The following is an 18950-nucleotide window of genomic DNA, read 5'->3' as shown; positions in this document are numbered from 1 at the left end:
AATATTTGAATATCTTACGTCCTTCTCAAATGTTATTTTCGAGTGCAACTGGCTTCATATAGGGGAAATATACCCATTTTAAGCCTAATAAGCGGTCGTGTTTTAATGATGCGGGATAATCTAGAGTGTTCCTTGAAATTTACTAAAACCAAGAACACCAGCGAGTAGAGCAACTTTATGTGAACATTTCTGTTTATTTTCACTTTTATTGAAAGTTATGCTATTCCTATTACACGCATTTAAAAAATATATTTCCCAAATGTATTCTAATCAGTCGAGAATGCATTGTGCCACGCCTTTTTTCCTTTTTTCAGCTTAGTTTTTTTCTCTTCCAGCGCTCTTTTGGGTCTGCTTAGTGCTGCCAAAATTGGGTCCTAAAATGAAGCTTAGATTGCTGATATTATTGTTTACAGCGATAAAGCTTATTTTTCTGAGTACAATGATCCTTTGTACGACCACAAAAAGTTTAAAATGGAAAAGCTCCTACTTGACAGCTCGTTCCAAGGGGACCATAGTTGATCCATCGAAAAAATGTTGTCCTGTCAAAAAAAAAATTTGCAATAAAATGAAAAAAAGTGATCAGAAATGTGTTTTAGGGGTATTTTTTACTGTTGTACATAAAAATTGACATAGGGCTTTAGTACCCAATTGATAAAATTATAAGTGAACACTCACGAAAAGTAGCATTTAGTAATGCTGTTCGCTTAAAATTTTATCCAATTTGGCAGCACTAAGCAGACCCAAAAGAGCGCTGGAAGAAAAAAAAAAACTAAGCTGAAAATTGGAAAATGGGCGTGGCCCAATGCACTCGACTGATTAAAAAAAAGAACCAAAAGAGCGCTGGAAGAAAAAAAAACTATTTCCTGGCATCGCTGGCTCACTCCAACAGGCGCTGCCACCATTTGTTCTTTATTTGCCTTCGCTTCTCGCTCGGTTTTCTTCAGCCTTCGATTGGAATGGGTCGTCAAAATTCAAACGTCAAAAGACTTGACGTGTTTGTTTTTTTGATGGCGCTTGCTAATTATTTACATGTTTCGGGATTATTTTTTAAGTGAGTGACTAACTAATAAGCAAAAGAACATGTTGCCGGTAGTTGGAAGCAATTTTATACCTTAAGCGCTTTGAAATCGTTAGCGCAAGTGAAAAGATATTGATGGCGACTTTCGTTAAGCAGTTATGCTCTCATCTTGCATGTGGATGTGTGTGCCACCAAAATGATGAGAAATGGTCTCGCAAAATTGAAATTGTGATTAAATTTGATCTTTTTGGCCAGTAAATGGCATAAATTTGCGTGCTTACTTTAGGCGGTGCTGTTGCTGATAAGTTTATAGCCTAAATCGTATTTTTGGAGCTTTAATCGAGCATCAAACTCTTCATATGACGAAGATAGGTGTTTGATTAGAAAGGGTATATTTCCCCTAATAAAAATGGCTTATATAAGCCTAGAATAACATGTCTATAAAGTTTCATTGAAACTGGAGGCTCTATTCAAAAAGTACCTAAAAAAATCCTGATTTTGAGATTACTTTTTCAAGAGAACCAATGCGCCATGGGTTTCCTATCTACACAGGACCGTTTGAAAAAGTAAGCGAGCTGATAATCTGCACTTCGTTCAATCGTTCAATAGGAAGGGATTTCGGATGAATAATGAAGACCAACACTTTTTTGCCGAACCAAACTATTTATTGAGAAAAAGATTGTACCCCATTACAATTTATATGATAACCAAAATGTCTTTTTTGTTTGCAACTTCGTGCCGCCATGCGGCTTGAGTGCAATGAAGTATGTTTGCCTTTTTAAATAATGTTTTTGCTTGCGTAATATTGTTTTTTTTTGTATTGTTTTCTGACAAATTCCAAATTAGCGGTTCAAGCAAGGTACTTCCTTTTCTCATTCTACGTGATTTTTTTTGTTTTTTTTTCTATGCTACTAACATGATGTTTTAATCTGTATTTCAAGATAAGGTTTTTTTAATAATTGAAGAAGTGCCCACAAATCAAAAGCCTGAATTGTGAACCAGATAGTAAAATATAACAATTCGTTGAAAAAGGTTTTTTCTTTTGCTTTCTTACGCTCTTGTCCAACCGACAGGGATTGTGTGTTTGTGGCTACTCAAACTGTTGTTTCCCTAGCTCAACTGAAGCCACAACCCTAAACTTGCTCTTCCTGCCGGTCGCAGTCGTAATTTACCCGAAAAAGTAGAACAAAATAAAACTTGTTGTGAAACGAGAGTGTGTCCATCTGTGTGTGTGTGTGTGTGTGTGTGTGTGTGTTTGTGTGCGGTAGAAACAAAAGGTTTAACAGAACGCGAACACGTGTCTGTCGTTAAAGAGTAAACAAAACTAGTGTTACTGTTCCCTAGAACAGGCCCTCTTCGGCGCAAACGACATCTCGACACCGCCGCCCCGCCCCTCGTCGATTACTTCCGGATCCGGTTTGGCCGGTCGCCAAACAGAGAGCGGGGACAAGAATTCCGGTCAGGTGTGCGGAGATGGTTTATTCAAAAGCTACCACGCGCGCGCGCTTCGTCGCTCGCACGCCCTTGCCCGGTGCGCCCGGAGTTTCCCGGTTGATCATCGTCAGCGCCGGTGGCCAAATCCCTCTGAGCCTGGCGCGCGCGCGCGCGTTCAGCGTTTTTCACGTTTGGTTTCCTTTAACTTCTTTTTTTCCTTTTCCTTTCGTTTCTCGCTCGCTCTCCTTCTTCTGCTTCTTCCTCGGTATAACTGCGATTGGTTGATGTGGCGCGCGTAGACAATTTTGCTGCTGCTGCTGTTGCTCTCTTGCTCTCTCTCGGTAGTGTTCCGTCGTTACGTTTGTTTGCATTGTTTCCCCGGGGACTCTGCACGGCGGCTTCGTGGCCATCCTGCTGCTGCCGCGCATTCATCGAGCGCACGTGTGTCGTGTCGTGTCGTCCTCTATCAGTACGGTTGGGAGAACTGGTTCGGTGGAAGTTCAAACACGAGCCGGTCGGCGCCACTGCCGACGCCCGATTGGCTGGGGCCGGCGCCAAAGGTGGAGTCCTGCGAGAGGAGCCCGTCCACCTGGGACTGGTACTCGGCCAGGTAGTCCTGGGAAAAGTCCGGCTGCTGGGACAGGCTGAAGCCGGGCTGGGACATGTTTTGAGACATGCCCTGGGTGAGCGAACCGGCGCCGATGGCGTTGTTCTGGCTGGACGGAGGTCCGATTGGGCGCGGCTTCGGCTTGCTGCCGATCGGTCCGGGTTTGACGCGGCGAGCTTGCTTGGCCGCTTGGACGGCCTGTTGCTGCTGGTAGAAACGCGGCGGAACGTTCGACAAGTTCATAAACATTCCCACCGGAACCGGCATGTTGTTCATGGCGGCTTGGGCGCGTTCCTGCGAAATGTAACTGATGGGATCGTGCGTTCGGGCAAACATGTCCAGCGATGCGTTGCGCGGTCCGTTCACCATGCTTCCGATTGGGCCCGGATTGCCAAACGAACTCGCTCCGAATCCGGAACCGTGCCCACGCTCAAAGTAGCCGGTCTCCTTGGCGTCGACCATGACGGTGTTCATAAAGTGCGAGCCCGGATTCAACGTGTTTACGATCTTCTTCGGCTTGGTAAACTGAATCATCGACTCCTTCAGATTGTTCAGCGAACCCTCGACCAGCACTTTCTTGTCCTTGTAAAAGTTCAGCAAATGGTTCCACAGCTGCTGCTTCGAAAGTACCTTCGGATTACCCACGATGATGATTCCGTACTTGGCACGGGTGAGCGCCACGTTCAACCGCCGAGGGTCGTTCAAAAATCCTATGCCCTGATGTTCGTTCGAGCGCACGCACGACATGATGATAATGTCCTTCTCGCGACCCTGGAAAGCATCCACGCTAGCAATCTCAATCTCCTGGTACAGCTTCGAGTGCAGCGAACCCTGGTACTGCATGTACTGCACCAAATAAGCCCGCTGGCCCTCGTACGGCGTAATGATGCCAATCTGCTCCGGCTTAACCCCAGCCTTCAAGAACCTCGTCGTGATCTTCTCCACGTTCGACGCTTCGGTACGATTCAAGTAGGACGTTCCCGATCCGGCAATTTCCTCCTGCCCTTGGGTCACCAAGAAGAACATCGGCGTATCCGGTGACGGCCACGGAAAGTCTACCTTCAGCTTGCGCTCCTCAGCACACACCCCGTTCTGCAGACTGCCTTCGTAGAAAAAGTTCGACGGAAACTGCGACAACTCCGGGTGCATACGATACTGGACCTCCAGCCGGAACGGACGAATCCCAAGCACCACCAACCGCTCGAACAAACTCTGCGACAATCCAGCCTTGGCCGCCTTCTTGCACATCACGACCGGTCCCAGCTGGCAGTGGTCTCCAACCAGAATCAACTGCTTCGCTCCCAGCACCACCGGAACCATGCACTCCGGCTCCGTAGACTGCATCGACTCGTCAATCAGAATCGAGCTGAACTTGATGCGCTGAAGCCGCGGATCACCCGCACCAACACACGTGCAGCAAATCACGTCCGCCGCCTCCAGCAACTCCCGCTCCGCTTGCTTCTTCAACATCCGGTAGCGCTTCTCGTCCGACGAACTCAACTCCCCAGTTTCATCCTTCAGCTGCTGCAGCTTCTTCAGATCGCTGTTCTGCTCCATGTTCCGGATCTGGTTGTGCAGCGCCAAAAAGCTCACCGGCGAATCGATCGCCTCCCGAGACTTGGCACAAACTCGCACCACCTTCAGGTTCGTCCGGTGAATCTTCTCCGTCAGCTGATCAACCGCAGTGTTACTCGGGGCGCACACCAGAATCGGCCCCCCATTCAACCGCACCAGCTGGTACACGATCGTCGCGGACGTAACCGTCTTGCCCGTTCCCGGCGGACCCTGGATCAAGCTCAGCGGACGCTGCAGCGCGTGCTTCACGGCGTAAACCTGCGAGCGATTCAAATCCGGCAAATTGGCCGCACTAAAGTGCTTCGGCAAATTGTTAATCCGGAACGTCACATCGTCCGACCCGTCCTGCCTGCCATGCCCCAGCAGCCGCGAGTAGATGTAGTTCGACACGCTGTTGTCGTCCACCGCAAACTTGCGCAGCGCCATCTGCATCCGATCAAACGACGTCCCCTTCCAAATAAAATCCACCGCAAAGTTCGAACTGCACTCGACCGGCGCCTGATGGTTGTGCTTCAACTCCAACCCCACATCCTCCCCGTAATTGTCCGGCACCTTAATCACGTGCCCCACGCAACTCCACGGCTTGTGCAGCTCCCCGTTATACCGCAGCCGCAACTCGTCCCCGTGCATCAGCTTCATATCGCCATCGTTCTTCGCCAGCGTAAAGTAAGCAATCGTCTTCTTGTTCAACCCCGTGTCCCACCGGATCTCGATGTTCTCCTGCGTCTGGCTCTCCTTCAAACGCTTGTCGTAGTCCGCCTCCAGCTTCACCAGCGGCCCAAAAATGTTCTGGTACTGGTACCCGTCCACGTACCGGAACTGCACCGGCGAGTGCTCCTTGTCGATGCCGGGCTTCTCCAGATCCTGGAAGGTCGCGTCCACGTTCTCCTTCCACAGCTCCTCCAGCTTGTTGATCTGGGCGGCCGAAACCTGGCGCGCGCGCAGCTGCTCCTGCTCGGTCGGCACCTTGACCAGCCAGAACAGGAAGCACCGGTCGGCGATCAGTGGCTTCCACTGCTCCTGGTCCCAGTTCATGTCCTTGATGGAGTTTTGCGCGGCGCACGGTTGTCTGTAAAATGGTGAGAAAAAACATTTGTTTTTAATATGATATAACTAAGGTATGGACCCTTAATTTGTGCATTGGCGAAGCGCAGTCGACAACCGGCATTATATGTAAAAAAATGATTTTTCCTCTGATTAACCACCAGAAGAACCAGTTCAATTTGTGCGTGAACGGTGACGCGCGGACAATGGCCAACATGGTTCGATCGCGAGCAGTGTGGCCACGCGGTTGCTGTGCATGTTTAATCGTGCGCTCGAGGGTCCAACTTGTACAGTGATGAGTGCTTTTTATTTTTCCGGCATCATTGCGGTTGATTTGCATGTTCATTTTTGATTTCGATAGAAAAGAGACGAAATTTTTTGATACAAGCAAGTCGTTTTGCTTGATGAGGTCCTCCCTATATCATCGATGATCGGAAGGCACGCCTACGATTATGTTTTGGGATTTTTAATAAATGAATTCCTGCCTATATCAGCACTAATCTAAATGCTCGTCGACGAAGAAATTCAGTCATTTCGCAGCCGGCTGCCTAAGATTTGATATTTTTAACCGATAAACAAATTGCTTATGGTCACATCATCTACATCACCACCTCAAAACTCACTCAAACTCAAACTTGCCGGAGATGCAGTCGATTGGGCGGCCTATATCACTCAAGTCACTTCCCAGTGACCCTACTACTGCTCGTAGCCGGCGCCGGTATTGATCAATGATCAGCATGTTTATGCGCCTTTGAGAAGTTGCGAAACGAGGAAAGATATATCGAGCCAAACATTTCATTAGGGCACAAAAGCAAAAACCGCGATTCGAGAAAATCGCTTGCAAAAAATGGACAACTTGTTTCAATTCCTATTTAAAAAATAAGCATGACTGATGGTATTTTTACTGATGATTCGATAAAACACACCATTATCCTCAACTCTGCTTTACTGCTTCTTAATTTATGTTGATTTTCGCAATAAAACTCATAATTTTAAAAAATCTCGTTATTAGGCCCTTTTAGCTTTCCAACTGCTGTTCATAATGGGCCCTTTCTAAATGCAATTTCGAAGAGAACTAAAAGGGCACTAAAGCGTTGTCACCGGATTGTTGTTTTGAATGATGTTTATGGGCCCTTTTGTTTAATTAGAAATAATGAGGAATTCAGTGGAAATTTTGATAATTGGTGAAGTTTTATGATCGAATGGAGCAGATAAGGTATGTGAAACATTAAAATTCTTCAAAAGTGTACTGAACAGCAGCCGCGGGCCGTATTCAATATTTTATTTCGACGAAGTTTTTTTTCTGCAGAAACCCTTGGTGAAACGTTAACCAAACTTTGTTTTGAAGTGAATTAGTGTTAAGAATGTATGAAAAGTTCACTTTATAACATAGAAAGTTCCTTAACCACGAAAAACTAACGAAAAAGAAAAGGGCACAATTGAACTTTTTTTCTGGTTTGGAGTGAACATTGTTATGTGCCCTTTTGTTTTTTTGATTTTTTCAATAGGAAATTGTTTGCTATCAATCTGATTCTTGGAGGGCATGTAGGGAGTGTACTATGGAGTGGAATAGTGGAATAATCCCGAATGTTTACTTTTTGGTTTTGTGCCCTAATGAAATGTTTGGCTCGATATTTGCCTTATAGATTGCGATAGAGATCCGTACACACTGGAGAATGTTACTACCTTAGAACGTTTTCTTTTCTTTATATGCTAGGATCAACGATGCCAGATTATTTTGAAGCAGATATTTATTTTCCTAAAAATAAATCTTTATTTTATCTGTATCATGTCAAATTTCTATTTTTTAACAGCAGATTTAAGGGGAGATTAACTTTGCCACATAGGGTTATTTTTTTCACTGTTTGATTTTTTATAATTTTTGTATTTAAGATATCGTAAAACTCTTTCAATCAATTGTTGTACACATCATGGAGAATGTTTGGTGAAAATATGAATATGAACATTTTTGGGGGTCATCCATAAAAACTGGGTGGTCGATAAACGACGTACTTTTGGTATTTTGATATTAACTCGTATCCAATCCGTTCAAATATAGGCAATATGGGTATCAAACTTCATGATTTTGAATGGCCCATTCAGACAAGACAATCTGAGGTCAATTTTTGGACCATGACCACTTCGGAACCGTTTCTGGGTACCCCCGGGGAACCTATGAAGTGGCCAATATCATATCAAAGCAAAACCCATCAATATGGGTATCAAAATTCTTCATTTTGTCAATACATCTCAAAAATGGTCTTCCAAAATATTTTTCTGGCCATTGGCCACTCCGGAACCGGTTCCGGATTTCCCCCCAGGGCAATCTTCGAAGTGGCCAATATCATATCATAGCAAAGCCCATCAATGTTTGTTGTAGAAAAATCGAAAAACTATGAGAAAAACTGCGATTGGGCAAAAAGTCAATACCGTAGGTTTATAGTCCATGAAATTACCTATCTTTTGACCAATGGGAGTATGGGTGTTGGCGGCTGTTGCAAAAAGATATTAAGGTTTCAAAAAAAAAATTTTTTTAACAGTAATTTGCAAAAGCTATGACAAAAAGTCAAGCCGATCCTGAATGTCTATGGCTCATTTTGAAGTACTTCAAAATACCTTTCAAATGCATCTACGAGAGTTGGAATTGATGAAGTTTTACGGAAATGCGAGCAATTTTAAGATTTTTTAGGTTTTTTGGACCTCAAACTTCGAAGCCTGTTTTACCCCACTTCCCTTTGTCGTAGAGGGCTCATATTTGGCATGAGTTCATCTCGTGTATAGACAAACAAACACTGAAAGTTTCATCCAAATCGGAGCACCTCAATACGACCTCTAGAACAAACCGAGCAATATTTACAAATACTGCCTCTTAAGCTTTTTAATCATATTAAAGCATAATTCAATTAACAAATTCGCAATTCGCAATTTCGCAATTCGCAATTTTCAGCGTAAGAACGGGCCTTGACCGATCTTATGCACTAGGTTCCCGACGAACACGCACTGCCCTTACACCTACATCTCACCCTTGCTCTGAGTCAGTACGAGCAGCACGCTAGAACACGCTTTGAGTGTTCGTGCCAGGCATGCACACCTTCTTTTCCGGTTACGCATTTTAACTCGGCCGGGGGTGGTACATTACGTAGGGTTTGATGTAAGTATAAGCGCCTAACCATTTAAAGTGTGCCTAACAACTTTCATTAAAGCAAAAACTGTTTTATTTTTAGTTTGAAATCAAAAACTTATTGTTATTTTACTGTGTATTGTTTTCTCCTTAAGTATTTCCTAGTGTTGAGTCGTGTTTATATGTTGCTATTTCTTTTGTCGCGGTGTTTTGTTACAATTTTTGGTCCTAAGCATGTTATAAAAGTTTACCAAAAAGTACAATAGTAATATTTGTGTTAATTATTTGATCATTCAAAAAATTGAGTAAGGGCTCAAACCTCACTTGTTTTTAAAGAAAAGGGTGAAGATTAAAAACAATGGACAAAGAAAGAAATATACTATTTGAAGAATCAATAGTAAAAGAAAGTTATTTATGTATGAAGTAAGAAATTAACAATAGTTAATAAATAGAGGTAACAAACAAGCTTAGATTGTATTAGGGCAATTTATAGGGCAGATGAAAAATTATTCAAATAGATAAATAAAGAAAAGGCACATGATAAACAAAATTTACATCGCTGCCAAATTAAGGGAAAGCAGAAAGTATGTTACAGCAGCATCAATTGGTAAAATAGAGTGAAAAAGCGTTGAGAAATAAGAGAATCAATGAGTAAAATCGAAATCAAATGGAGGATAGTAAACAGAAGCCGCGTTAGAAAATCAGTGAAACAAAATAAACAGAAAATAGGTGGTAGATGAAATGGAAAGAAGAGAAACCCCGTTGTGCGATGTTTCAGGTACATCCACAGCAGTTGACTCAACATACTGCGAATCAAAACAATACCGTCTACAATCACAAATTACTTCCCTTTCCCACATTGTCGCGCCCCTTTCTTTTAGCCGTATCGACTTTGACCCGCGGTGGTCAAAGGTTTACGATCCGTTTCCACAGGCCACCAGCCAGGTCATCATGAAAACCAAGCCAACGTGGAGGTAAGAAAATAGGACACTTGCAAGGAACCAGAGCTATACTGTCTTGATCAAGTATGATCTAACAGGACTACGGACGTAGTCAGTGACGCTCCTTCCAGGATGTTCCTCGCCTGAGCGTCAACTGAAGAGGTATCATCAGCATCATTCGCACTTGGCCTGCAATTCAATTAACAAATTGTTGAAATTTTTCAATATAATCATGTTCAAAAAATCTGTATATACAGATTTTTTAGATTTTTGGGATCGAAATATCTATAAAATACAGATTTATCTGTATATCTGGCTAGGATGAAGCGCAAACCCCCATATAGGGGAACAGCATCTAATTCCAGCGTGCCTCTAATGTTGGCAGGTCAGAACTTTGACATTCAATTGAAGCTAAATATAAAAGCGTTTTCAACTGAAATCGAGTGTTAAATAGCTCAATAAGAAGTGAGCAAACAAGTTTCTATCAAAAGTTTTGGAAAATTAGTTATTTAAATAGTGAAAATCAGCAATTTGGATTGAGTTAGGAGCGAGTGCTTAACCTGCCAAACATACGAGAATTTCCCCTAAAAACGGTTAAGAAAAGGGTCACGGAAAAATATGTTAATAAGCGGTAGGTACGCAGCTGGAAAAGAAACATAAACGGAGAGTGGCGTTTGTATTCAGTTTAAACTCGATATTCCGAAGTTTCGATTATCCGAAGGTTTGTATGGGAATATTGAATCATGAACATGTTTTCCCTGTTTTTGTATTTTCTTACTTTAACATCAAATTCGAGTACTGCGACCAAGACTGCGACCCCTTTTTAGTGAATTTTCTAGTCAGTTGATTGTCTGTTAACTTACAAATTGCATTTTTTCAATATTTGAGCACAACCGTTTAGACCACCATCATATTTGTTTAAAAAAAATCGAAATCACTTTTAAGTAGGTAGTTTGGGGTCAAACCTAAGCTCAAGAATAACAAATAAAACAGCGATAAAACGACGAGTCCGGACTGTACAAATATTGAATAAAAAAAATTACTTCATAAGGGAGCGATCTTTTATTACGTAAAGCAGAAATTTTGATTTTGGACCAAATTTCCAAACAATTTTAAATGTATGGAGCCTAACACAGTCTTCGAGCTCCCGCACCTTCATTCCCAGCGTTTACAGCGTTACGTTATGTCTCAAAACGCAGAATCTTGAAATGCCAATTATTAAAAGGCTTCATCCATAAAGTACATTACGTTAAAATCAGCCAAAATTTGCCCCCATATACTTTACGTATGACGCCAGGATTGATTTCGTTTTATTGCTCAAAATAAAATAAACCATAAGAAAATGGCATAACAACAATCACATTTTATTCACCAAAAAAAAAGAAATTTAAAAAAATTTAAAATGCTAAAATTCGAAATTTTAAAAATGTCAAATTCTAAAACTTTGAAAAATTAGAAATGAAAAAATAAAAATATTAAAATTTTTAAATTAAAAATGTCTTCAGTTCAGAAATCTTGAGATTTTTGATTGTCGAGCTAAATAATGACTCCAAAAATGACTCTTAAAGTGATTTAGAATATGCAAAAATGAAGGTGATGAAATATTGTGATAATGCATTTGATTTTAAGGCATTAAACCTTTCAAATTTGACTAAAATGTGGTCACCAAATTTAAATTAGATATCAAAAGTAAGAAAAATGAACAAAAGAAACAAATAAATATATTTTTCATCATTTAATTATCAAAAGTCCCATACAATCCTTTCAAAAATCGAGTCTGGCCTTTATTTAAAAATTCAAAAATTAAAAAGTTTTGAAATTTGTAAATACTAATATTTTTTTTTATTTACCCAGTTTGACAGCTTATTTAGCTGATTCAACCTGCATCAAAATATTCAATTGAAAATTTTAAAGATTAAACAAAAAAGTAAGATAAAAAAGTTGTAGAGTTTACAAATTCTTAAATTTAGTATTAGAAAAATGGAAAGCTGCGACTATTTTCAAAAAAGTCACCTGGATTTAACTTGAAAACGGTGCACTTTATCAAAATTTCACTAGAGTACTTTTTGATTGCAAATTTGATTTTACATCGAAAAATGAAGTTGAAAATTTTTTACGACCAATATTTCGATTTTTTGAAAAAAATCAGTATGGGACCATCCACAAACCACGTGGACACTTTTTGGGAATCTGTTACCCCCTCAATTGTCCATACAAAAAAACTTTTTGTATGGATCGTGGACAATCGCCATACACCCCCCCCCCCCCTCCAAAGTGTCCACGTGGTTTATGGATGGTCCCTATTGATTAAAAAATTCATAATTCGGTCAAAGATTTTTTGCACAACTTGGAAATTTCTGAAAAGTTGGCATTTGATGTCCTCTAAAACATATCAAAAAATAAAAAAAAATTAAAAATTGTGTTTTTTTGCAAATCAAGTTTTAGTGACAAAAAGTTAAATAAAAAATCACCAAAATTGTTTTTACCGTGTATAATTTATTTCCAGTGTAGTCCGTATCCATACCTACAACTTTGCCGAAGACACCAAATCGACCAAAAAATTCCTTCAAAGATACAGATTTTTCAATTTTCATACATCATTTTTGTATGGACAGCTGCCAAATTTGTATGGAAAATTATATGGACAAACTAATGATCCAAACTGGCTTTTTGGGCATACCGAAGGCACCAAAAAAGTTTCAGCCGGATAAAAAAATAAAAAATTAAAATTCCATAAAAAAGACCGATTTCGTGAAGAATTGCTCAAAAGCAAGTTAAAAGTTATAAAAAATCATAAAAAAAAATATGATATAAAAGTTCTTAAATTTAATTTTTTTAAATCAATTTTAGACAATTTAAAAAAAATTAACTTATTTCGAAAATTATAAAATTTTAATTTCAATTCAATTCAATTGGTGTTTATTAGAATTTAACAGTTCTGCTCCAGGATGTTACATTTGCAATTCAGAGATTTGGAGTACCTTCCAACTTAGATCAATTCATAAGCCTTTACAGGGAGGCTACATGTTTCTAAGTTTAGATTTTGCTAGCTGCGTGCTCTTTTAGGGAAAATAAATTTTGAGAAAAAAAAAACCCTAGATCTATGTTTGGCTTAAGTAAAATTTTAATTTAAAATAAAAAATCGAAAAAAGAATAAATTTAAATTGAAACTTCTAGAATTTTTAAATTAAATATTTGAAAATCTAAAAAACAATAAATTTTATAATCCAGGGCCGAATCACAAAATTTTTATATTTAAAAAAAGGGTTTCTAGATGTGTTTTAAATTAAGTGATAGAAAAAAAAACATTCTTTTGATGATTACTGCACCAAAATATCAGAGGGTATATCCAACCGTCACTATAGCTTGCGAGTTCTTTTCTTGGAAAATTTTGTATTGTGGCGGCTTTTGTGGATACGTTCTGTTGTTCATAATTCAATGATTACAGTACTTTCTCGTTGGGAGCTGATGGGAATCGCACACAGAGTTTCAAAATTTGGTGACAACAATTATTTCGTTAGCACGGGTTTCTTGACTGAAAACGATTTTAATTAAACAACTTATTATCGGTTGTCAAAGTTAAAGCAAAGCTCGCATTTTGCTTAAAACTTTTGTTAAAACGAATGTTCAAAGGCGGGTTCAAACAATTATTGTTCGGAGAATCAGACGAAACATGTTTTAGTAGAACAGCGTTCAAGGTCAAACGAGAATGAAGGTTCAACAGAAACCCGACAATGCTAGCGAACTCGTCAACTTTAAGGACTTTCAAATACCTAAATAAACAATGTACTCAAATAATTCTCAAAATATCCACCCAACTCACCTGCACAACAGCACCACCACCGAGTCCGCCTTGGCCGGTATGAACCCCAGCACGAACACGTTCCGCACCCCGCACGAGTAGCACTCCAGCACGGTCTCCCCGAGCGGCCCATCTCCGTGCAGCGTCACCTCGCGGTGCTTCGCCCGCACCAGATGGTTCACGATGTGCGACCCGGACGTGCTGCCGCGCCCGTTGCAGAACCACTTCTTGCAGATGTTGCACATCACGACCGTGCTCGGTTCGTGAATGCCGCAGTAACGGCACGCGTGCGGCGGCAAGTCCTGCTGCTGGGCGCCCAAGGCCCCATCGTCTTCGTCCTCCTCGAACTGCAGCTCGCCGATGGCGGACGTGATGCCGGCGATCTTGGACGCCTCCGACCCGAGCCGACGCCCGAACCCGTTGAGCTGGGTGGAAATAATCGGGGGGAAAGGTTAGACTTTTTGTGGGCTTTACGAGGGTTGAGTTGTTTTACCTGTCCTCCGGCGGCACTGGTTCCGCTTGTACCGGCGGCTCCCGCTCCTCCCCCGAGGTGGTCCAGCTGCGAGGCCAACGTTTGGCTCTGGGACGGAATGGTAAAGTCCCGGAAATCAAAGTCCGTGCCCTGCGTGTCGGCCCCGATCAGGTCGTTCTCCTCGGTGTCCAGGAAGGTCAGCGTCTGCGAGCCGACCACCCCGTCGTACGTGTCCACGCTCATCCTGTTGTTCCGTTCAAACCTTTTCGCTGCTCAAGCTTCTTTCTTCTCTTGCTGCTCCTCCTCCTCCGGATGGTTCCAGCTCCTCGCACGTCGTCAATCGCAGTAGCCCTGTGCGCGCAGAGAAAGTTGCAAAATAACACGCATTAGCGGAGAAATTCGACCACCTCCGTGCCGTCTCCCACCGGAAGTGGCCACGCCGCACCCGAATCGCACCCCCGGAACCTACCTCAGGTGTAGTGCAGCTCGCAAAATAGGAAAATAGCCTTTTTTCCGCAGCAGCACATTTGAAACGACGACGGAGGGAAAAAAAACGCGATGTGTGTTTTGCGTGTGCGAGCTCTGACGAGTGTGAGATGTCTTCTCGCGCTTTTGTCAGCCCAAAAGTCACTGTCACTGACGTTTGCCGCCGCCCCTCGCCCTCTTTGTTTGCTAATGTCGCCCAGTTGTTTGAAGATTCGCACATCGGGCCGACGCGACAGCGTCGCGGTTTGCAGTTCTACCGGACATCGGATTGATTAATCTGAGCGGGAAACAACTGTGGGGAAAATTTGACAGTTTCGTCAAAATCGGCGTGTTTCACGTGCTTTCTTTGTTGCAATCCCCCTCAAACTGGCAACCCTTCGCCAACTGCTGTCAAATCTGAGAAACGTCAGTTTCGTAACCAGAGAGCAAAACATGCCGATCGGTTTTTCGTGCACCGCGTAGTCGCGAACATTTTCACCAACTTCTTCACCGAAAAGCCGCCCCAAAATGCTGTCGCAAACCTTCCGCCACGGGTTGCGGGCCGTCCTGCAACGCCACCACGGAGCCCGCACCCTATCCGCGCGATCCCTCCCCCAGCAGCAGGACGAGTACACCGCCGAGCCGGAATATCCCCCCATCCAGGAGCTTTCCTTCCGGGCGAAAAAGGCCCGCGAGGCGGCCCAGTGGCACGAAAAGATCCGCCAGCTCAGTTCCGTCGAGGAGAAGCTGCTCGAGATTAATATGCCCAAGTATTATGGGTACAAGGCGCACATGATCAGCGACGGGAAGGTTCCGTACAATGCGCTGCCGTTGGCGCAGTACGCAACGAGGACGCACTTTATGGAGGGACAGTTGCCGGAAGGGTACGGCAAGCTGGAGTCGGATGCCAAAGTGCTGCTGGAAGCGATGCGGGGGGAGCTGGAGGACGTTCTGGAGTTTGAGTTGGGCGGTTACAGTCACCCGGAACTCGCCGACGAATCGCTGACCGCCCAGCAGCGCGAGGAACTTCTCACTTCGTCGTTACTTCGCGCCCTCAACCGGGTGCTCGTGAACGGCCTGTCCGGCCAGCACTCGCACTTGGCCGAGCTCGAGCAGGACTTCGATCCGCGCCACGAAGCGTTCTGGTTCGTCGGAGGAATGCCACCCCCGTCTTTGGTTCGTAAAATCAAGGAAGGCGTCGAGTGGCAAAAGCCTTACGCCGACGATCCGTTCGACCGCAAATTCCAGTACGTGGGACAGCCGTACCTGGCGCTGCGCCACAAAAACCCGCTCGGACCGGTCGCCGGAGATGATTTGGCAACGTTGGATTACCGCAAAGATAACGTGGAGATTCCAGTGTTCAAGTACGACCCAATCTCGCTCGGATATCACACGGAGCAACGCTACGCCACGACCATTCCCGGCTTCTGGCCCGGTGATCAGCACGAGTTCGGACTGGTCTCGTTCCAGCGGCGAAGTCACGCCCAGATCCGCCACACCTACTGCGCCGTTGACGACCTCCAGGAAGCACTCCACGCGCAGGCCATCTTCTCCAGCTACGCTTGGCTGTTCGGCCAGGCTTGCTACCAAGGATTCTCCACCTTCAACGACCTAACCTACCCCCTCACCACGCAAACAATCACCACCGACGGCAAAAATTGGTCCTTCTACGTCTACCAGCTCAACACGACCCTCGTCCACTCGGACCAACCCGAACAGAACTCGCGCTACAACCGCTGCTGGGGCACGCAAGAACTCCAACTGTACGACCACATCGACGAAGCCACCGGCAAAATCCACGGCCTCAACGATCAGGTTCTCCTCCACCTCCTCTCCTTCTACGCCAACGCCCCCAAACCCCCACAATCCGTCGACCTCAAGCCATACCTGTGCAAAACGGAGACCCGCGTCGCGAACATCATCGACGAGAAGCGCCGCATCTTCATGGAGCAAAACTACAAGTACCGCGTGTCGAACCGCCCCCGTCACCGGCCCGACCCCGAGCTGTACCTGTGGGAAAAAATCTACAAGGTAGACAACAACACGCGGCCGATGGAACCGAAACGGCGCCCCTTCGAGCTGCACCAAAACATGTACCGACGCCGGCTGGACGAGCACGCGCCCAAGTACATTCCGCGCCAGGTGCGACCGGACGGACCGAAGAGCAAGCCCCGCTTCGAGGCGACGTACTATCCGAGCGTGAGGCGATAAAGGGGTGAGTTGAGTTGTGCTTTCTTTTTTTTCTTCTTAGTGTGATGTATCAATAAAACGTTGGTCGAAAATTGCAGGCAAGATTTCTAAAGTTTTGAAAGAAATTCCTTTTCAAGCCGTTGGAACCATTCATACTCAAACTCAATCGATTTCAATGAATAATCTTTGCGGTTAACTTTACGCAGTTGGCCTGGCTTGAGAAAGCAAATAGTAGGGGCTAGCACATAAACTACGTGGTCAAAAAAATTGGAGATCTCTATTTTTTTTTAATGGGTAATTAATTCTACGCCAACGCACACACCACTTTCCCCAACCCTGATCACGAATCCGAAGTCCGTTTATTGACATCTCGTGACGGAGGGGCGATACGACCCCTTCAATTTTTGAACATGCGAAAAAAATGTGTTTTTCAATAATTTGCAGCCTGAAATTGTATTGTGGATTTATAGCTCGTAGCTGGATTTTCTGGCATCTTCTCACGGTCATTGGAAACGGTCGTGGATAGACCTAGGGGTTCCCAGTTGGAGTGAAAAAATTCAATTTGTAGAAAAATTATGGATTAGCTGCAAGCTGAAAAGCTGCAGCTGGATGGTGAGACGAAGTGAGGGGGGAAGAGATTTTGACATTTTTATGCCCGCATCTGGCCCGCCGCCTATTTCGTCGGTTGTTGAGTCGCCGGTCGTTTCCAGCGATCACAAACCCCACAAAACACTCAAGCTTCCTTCTTACGCATTCCGACCGTGGAACAGCTGCAGGAAGCTGGCCTTGTCCTTTTCGAGCACTCGACCTCGTCCCGCTCCCGCACCACCCTCTTTCGAAGGCGTTTCGCTGCTGCTGTTTGACTCACGAAGGTTTCCGCGTCCGATTCCTGACTGCTGCCGCGGTCGGCTTTGCTTTGCGTCCTATAGACCCACCAGCACCACCGGACCCACCAAGTTGTTGTTTACATTTGCGACTTAGGCGTACACGGTTACACGAAAACGTCAAAATGAAAGAAATTATACAATCGTATTAAAAGTTTATACTTTTAATTCAGTTAGTAAGGAGATTTTCAAAAACCGTAGCATGCAGTAAAAGTTTTCATTTTTAAAGGCTAGTATGCAGATCGGAAGGAAAGGGGTCAAGAAACAGCTTTACGAACAGAAGAACAAAGGAGAGAGAGCGATTTCTTGGGGCTTTTCTTCACCCTCTCTGACTTGCTGCCCATTTGATTTTTTTCTTGACCGGTTCCTTCCGAAGTGCGTATACCGCTTAAAACAAGAAAAAAACTTTCCCTTCAGCAAATTTTGGCAACTTTTTAATTCAAAAGTAAGCTACTTTTGTCATTACAGTAATATTTTTTTGTGTGTACAGACTTTTTAAATTGTTTCCAGCTAGTTTTCAGTGGATTGCATCATTATTTTAACCATTTTTTTATTAAGCTCGTTCCCTGGAAATTGCGCACTCTATGTACTCTGAAAAACTTGGTGACCAAGGACCGGGGGGATGGCAACCCTATTCCGACCAAAGCAAACTGACAACAGTCGACATTAGCACGGTTGTCAAATGAGAGCCCACAACAAAAGCACTAGCTGTCAAATGGTAGCCCATAAAAAACCATTGTTTGGGTTTTTGATTTTCAATATTCCCGCAATTCAAACGATAAATACCTGAAAAAACACGTGAATTGTGTTGCTGATGGCAAATTCTATCATATCCTTGGAGATTCCATCCCAATATTAGGTTTTACGCCGACTCGATTTGGAGGTTAGAAGGAGTGCACTGTTTACATGGACTTAGCATAGTTCGATGCGGTCGTCGATTTTGTTCGGGGAAATTCGTCGACAATCGACGAAGACCATGTAAACAGTGCACACGAGCTGTCAAATGACGTCACGGTGTAAAACCTAATTGGCTGAAAATTCATATCGAAAAAAGTGATTTTTCTGTTTACCTTTTTTTGCTTTTTTTCTTTTGGTCGATCAAACAGTGCGCCCGTACACTGTGAATCGGCATTACACATTTTTCAGTTTGGTTTTACACATTTGCATGGGACTTTTGAGTTTAACCAGGATAACACACTTCGTGTTACCAAAATAATATGAATAATACTGATTCTGAGTGTTTGTTTTCTGAACTTCCAAGATGGCGGCTTCTTCGCTACCCCCTGCCAAGGACGAATCTATTATTTCGATGGCAACATTTCAAAATGTTAGTGACACTTTCACATTTTTATGCTTTATGGGTTATTGCATATTCTGAAAGCCTGTCAAATAAAAGA

The 18950-nt window shown here is 43.6% G+C and overlaps 2 protein-coding genes across 2 annotated transcripts; one reads left to right on the top strand and one right to left on the bottom strand.

Annotated features, from left to right (window-relative positions):
- Positions 1 to 1661: 1661 nt before the first annotated feature.
- LOC6045141 (regulator of nonsense transcripts 1 homolog) lies at positions 1662 to 14769 on the bottom strand. The gene is made up of 4 exons (XM_038259228.1): positions 14484 to 14769; positions 14036 to 14365; positions 13564 to 13967; positions 1662 to 5703 (listed from the first exon to the last, which is right to left on the bottom strand). Exons 2-4 carry the CDS (start codon positions 14255 to 14257, stop codon positions 2919 to 2921), a joined length of 3411 nt encoding a protein of 1136 aa, XP_038115156.1. The 5' UTR covers positions 14258 to 14365; positions 14484 to 14769; the 3' UTR covers positions 1662 to 2918.
- A 119-nt stretch (positions 14770 to 14888) lies between these two features.
- LOC6045144 (39S ribosomal protein S30, mitochondrial) lies at positions 14889 to 16766 on the top strand. Its single transcript, XM_001862509.2, has one exon. The coding sequence runs from the start codon at positions 15008 to 15010 to the stop codon at positions 16688 to 16690; it is 1683 nt and encodes a 560-aa protein (XP_001862544.2). The 5' UTR covers positions 14889 to 15007; the 3' UTR covers positions 16691 to 16766.
- Positions 16767 to 18950: the final 2184 nt, after the last annotated feature.

This window comes from Culex quinquefasciatus, chromosome 3, assembly GCF_015732765.1.
Source record: "Culex quinquefasciatus strain JHB chromosome 3, VPISU_Cqui_1.0_pri_paternal, whole genome shotgun sequence".
Taxonomy (NCBI): Eukaryota; Metazoa; Arthropoda; class Insecta; order Diptera; family Culicidae; genus Culex; species Culex quinquefasciatus.
Note: the sequence above shows the minus strand (reverse complement) of the source record. Positions and strands in the feature narration are given on the sequence as shown.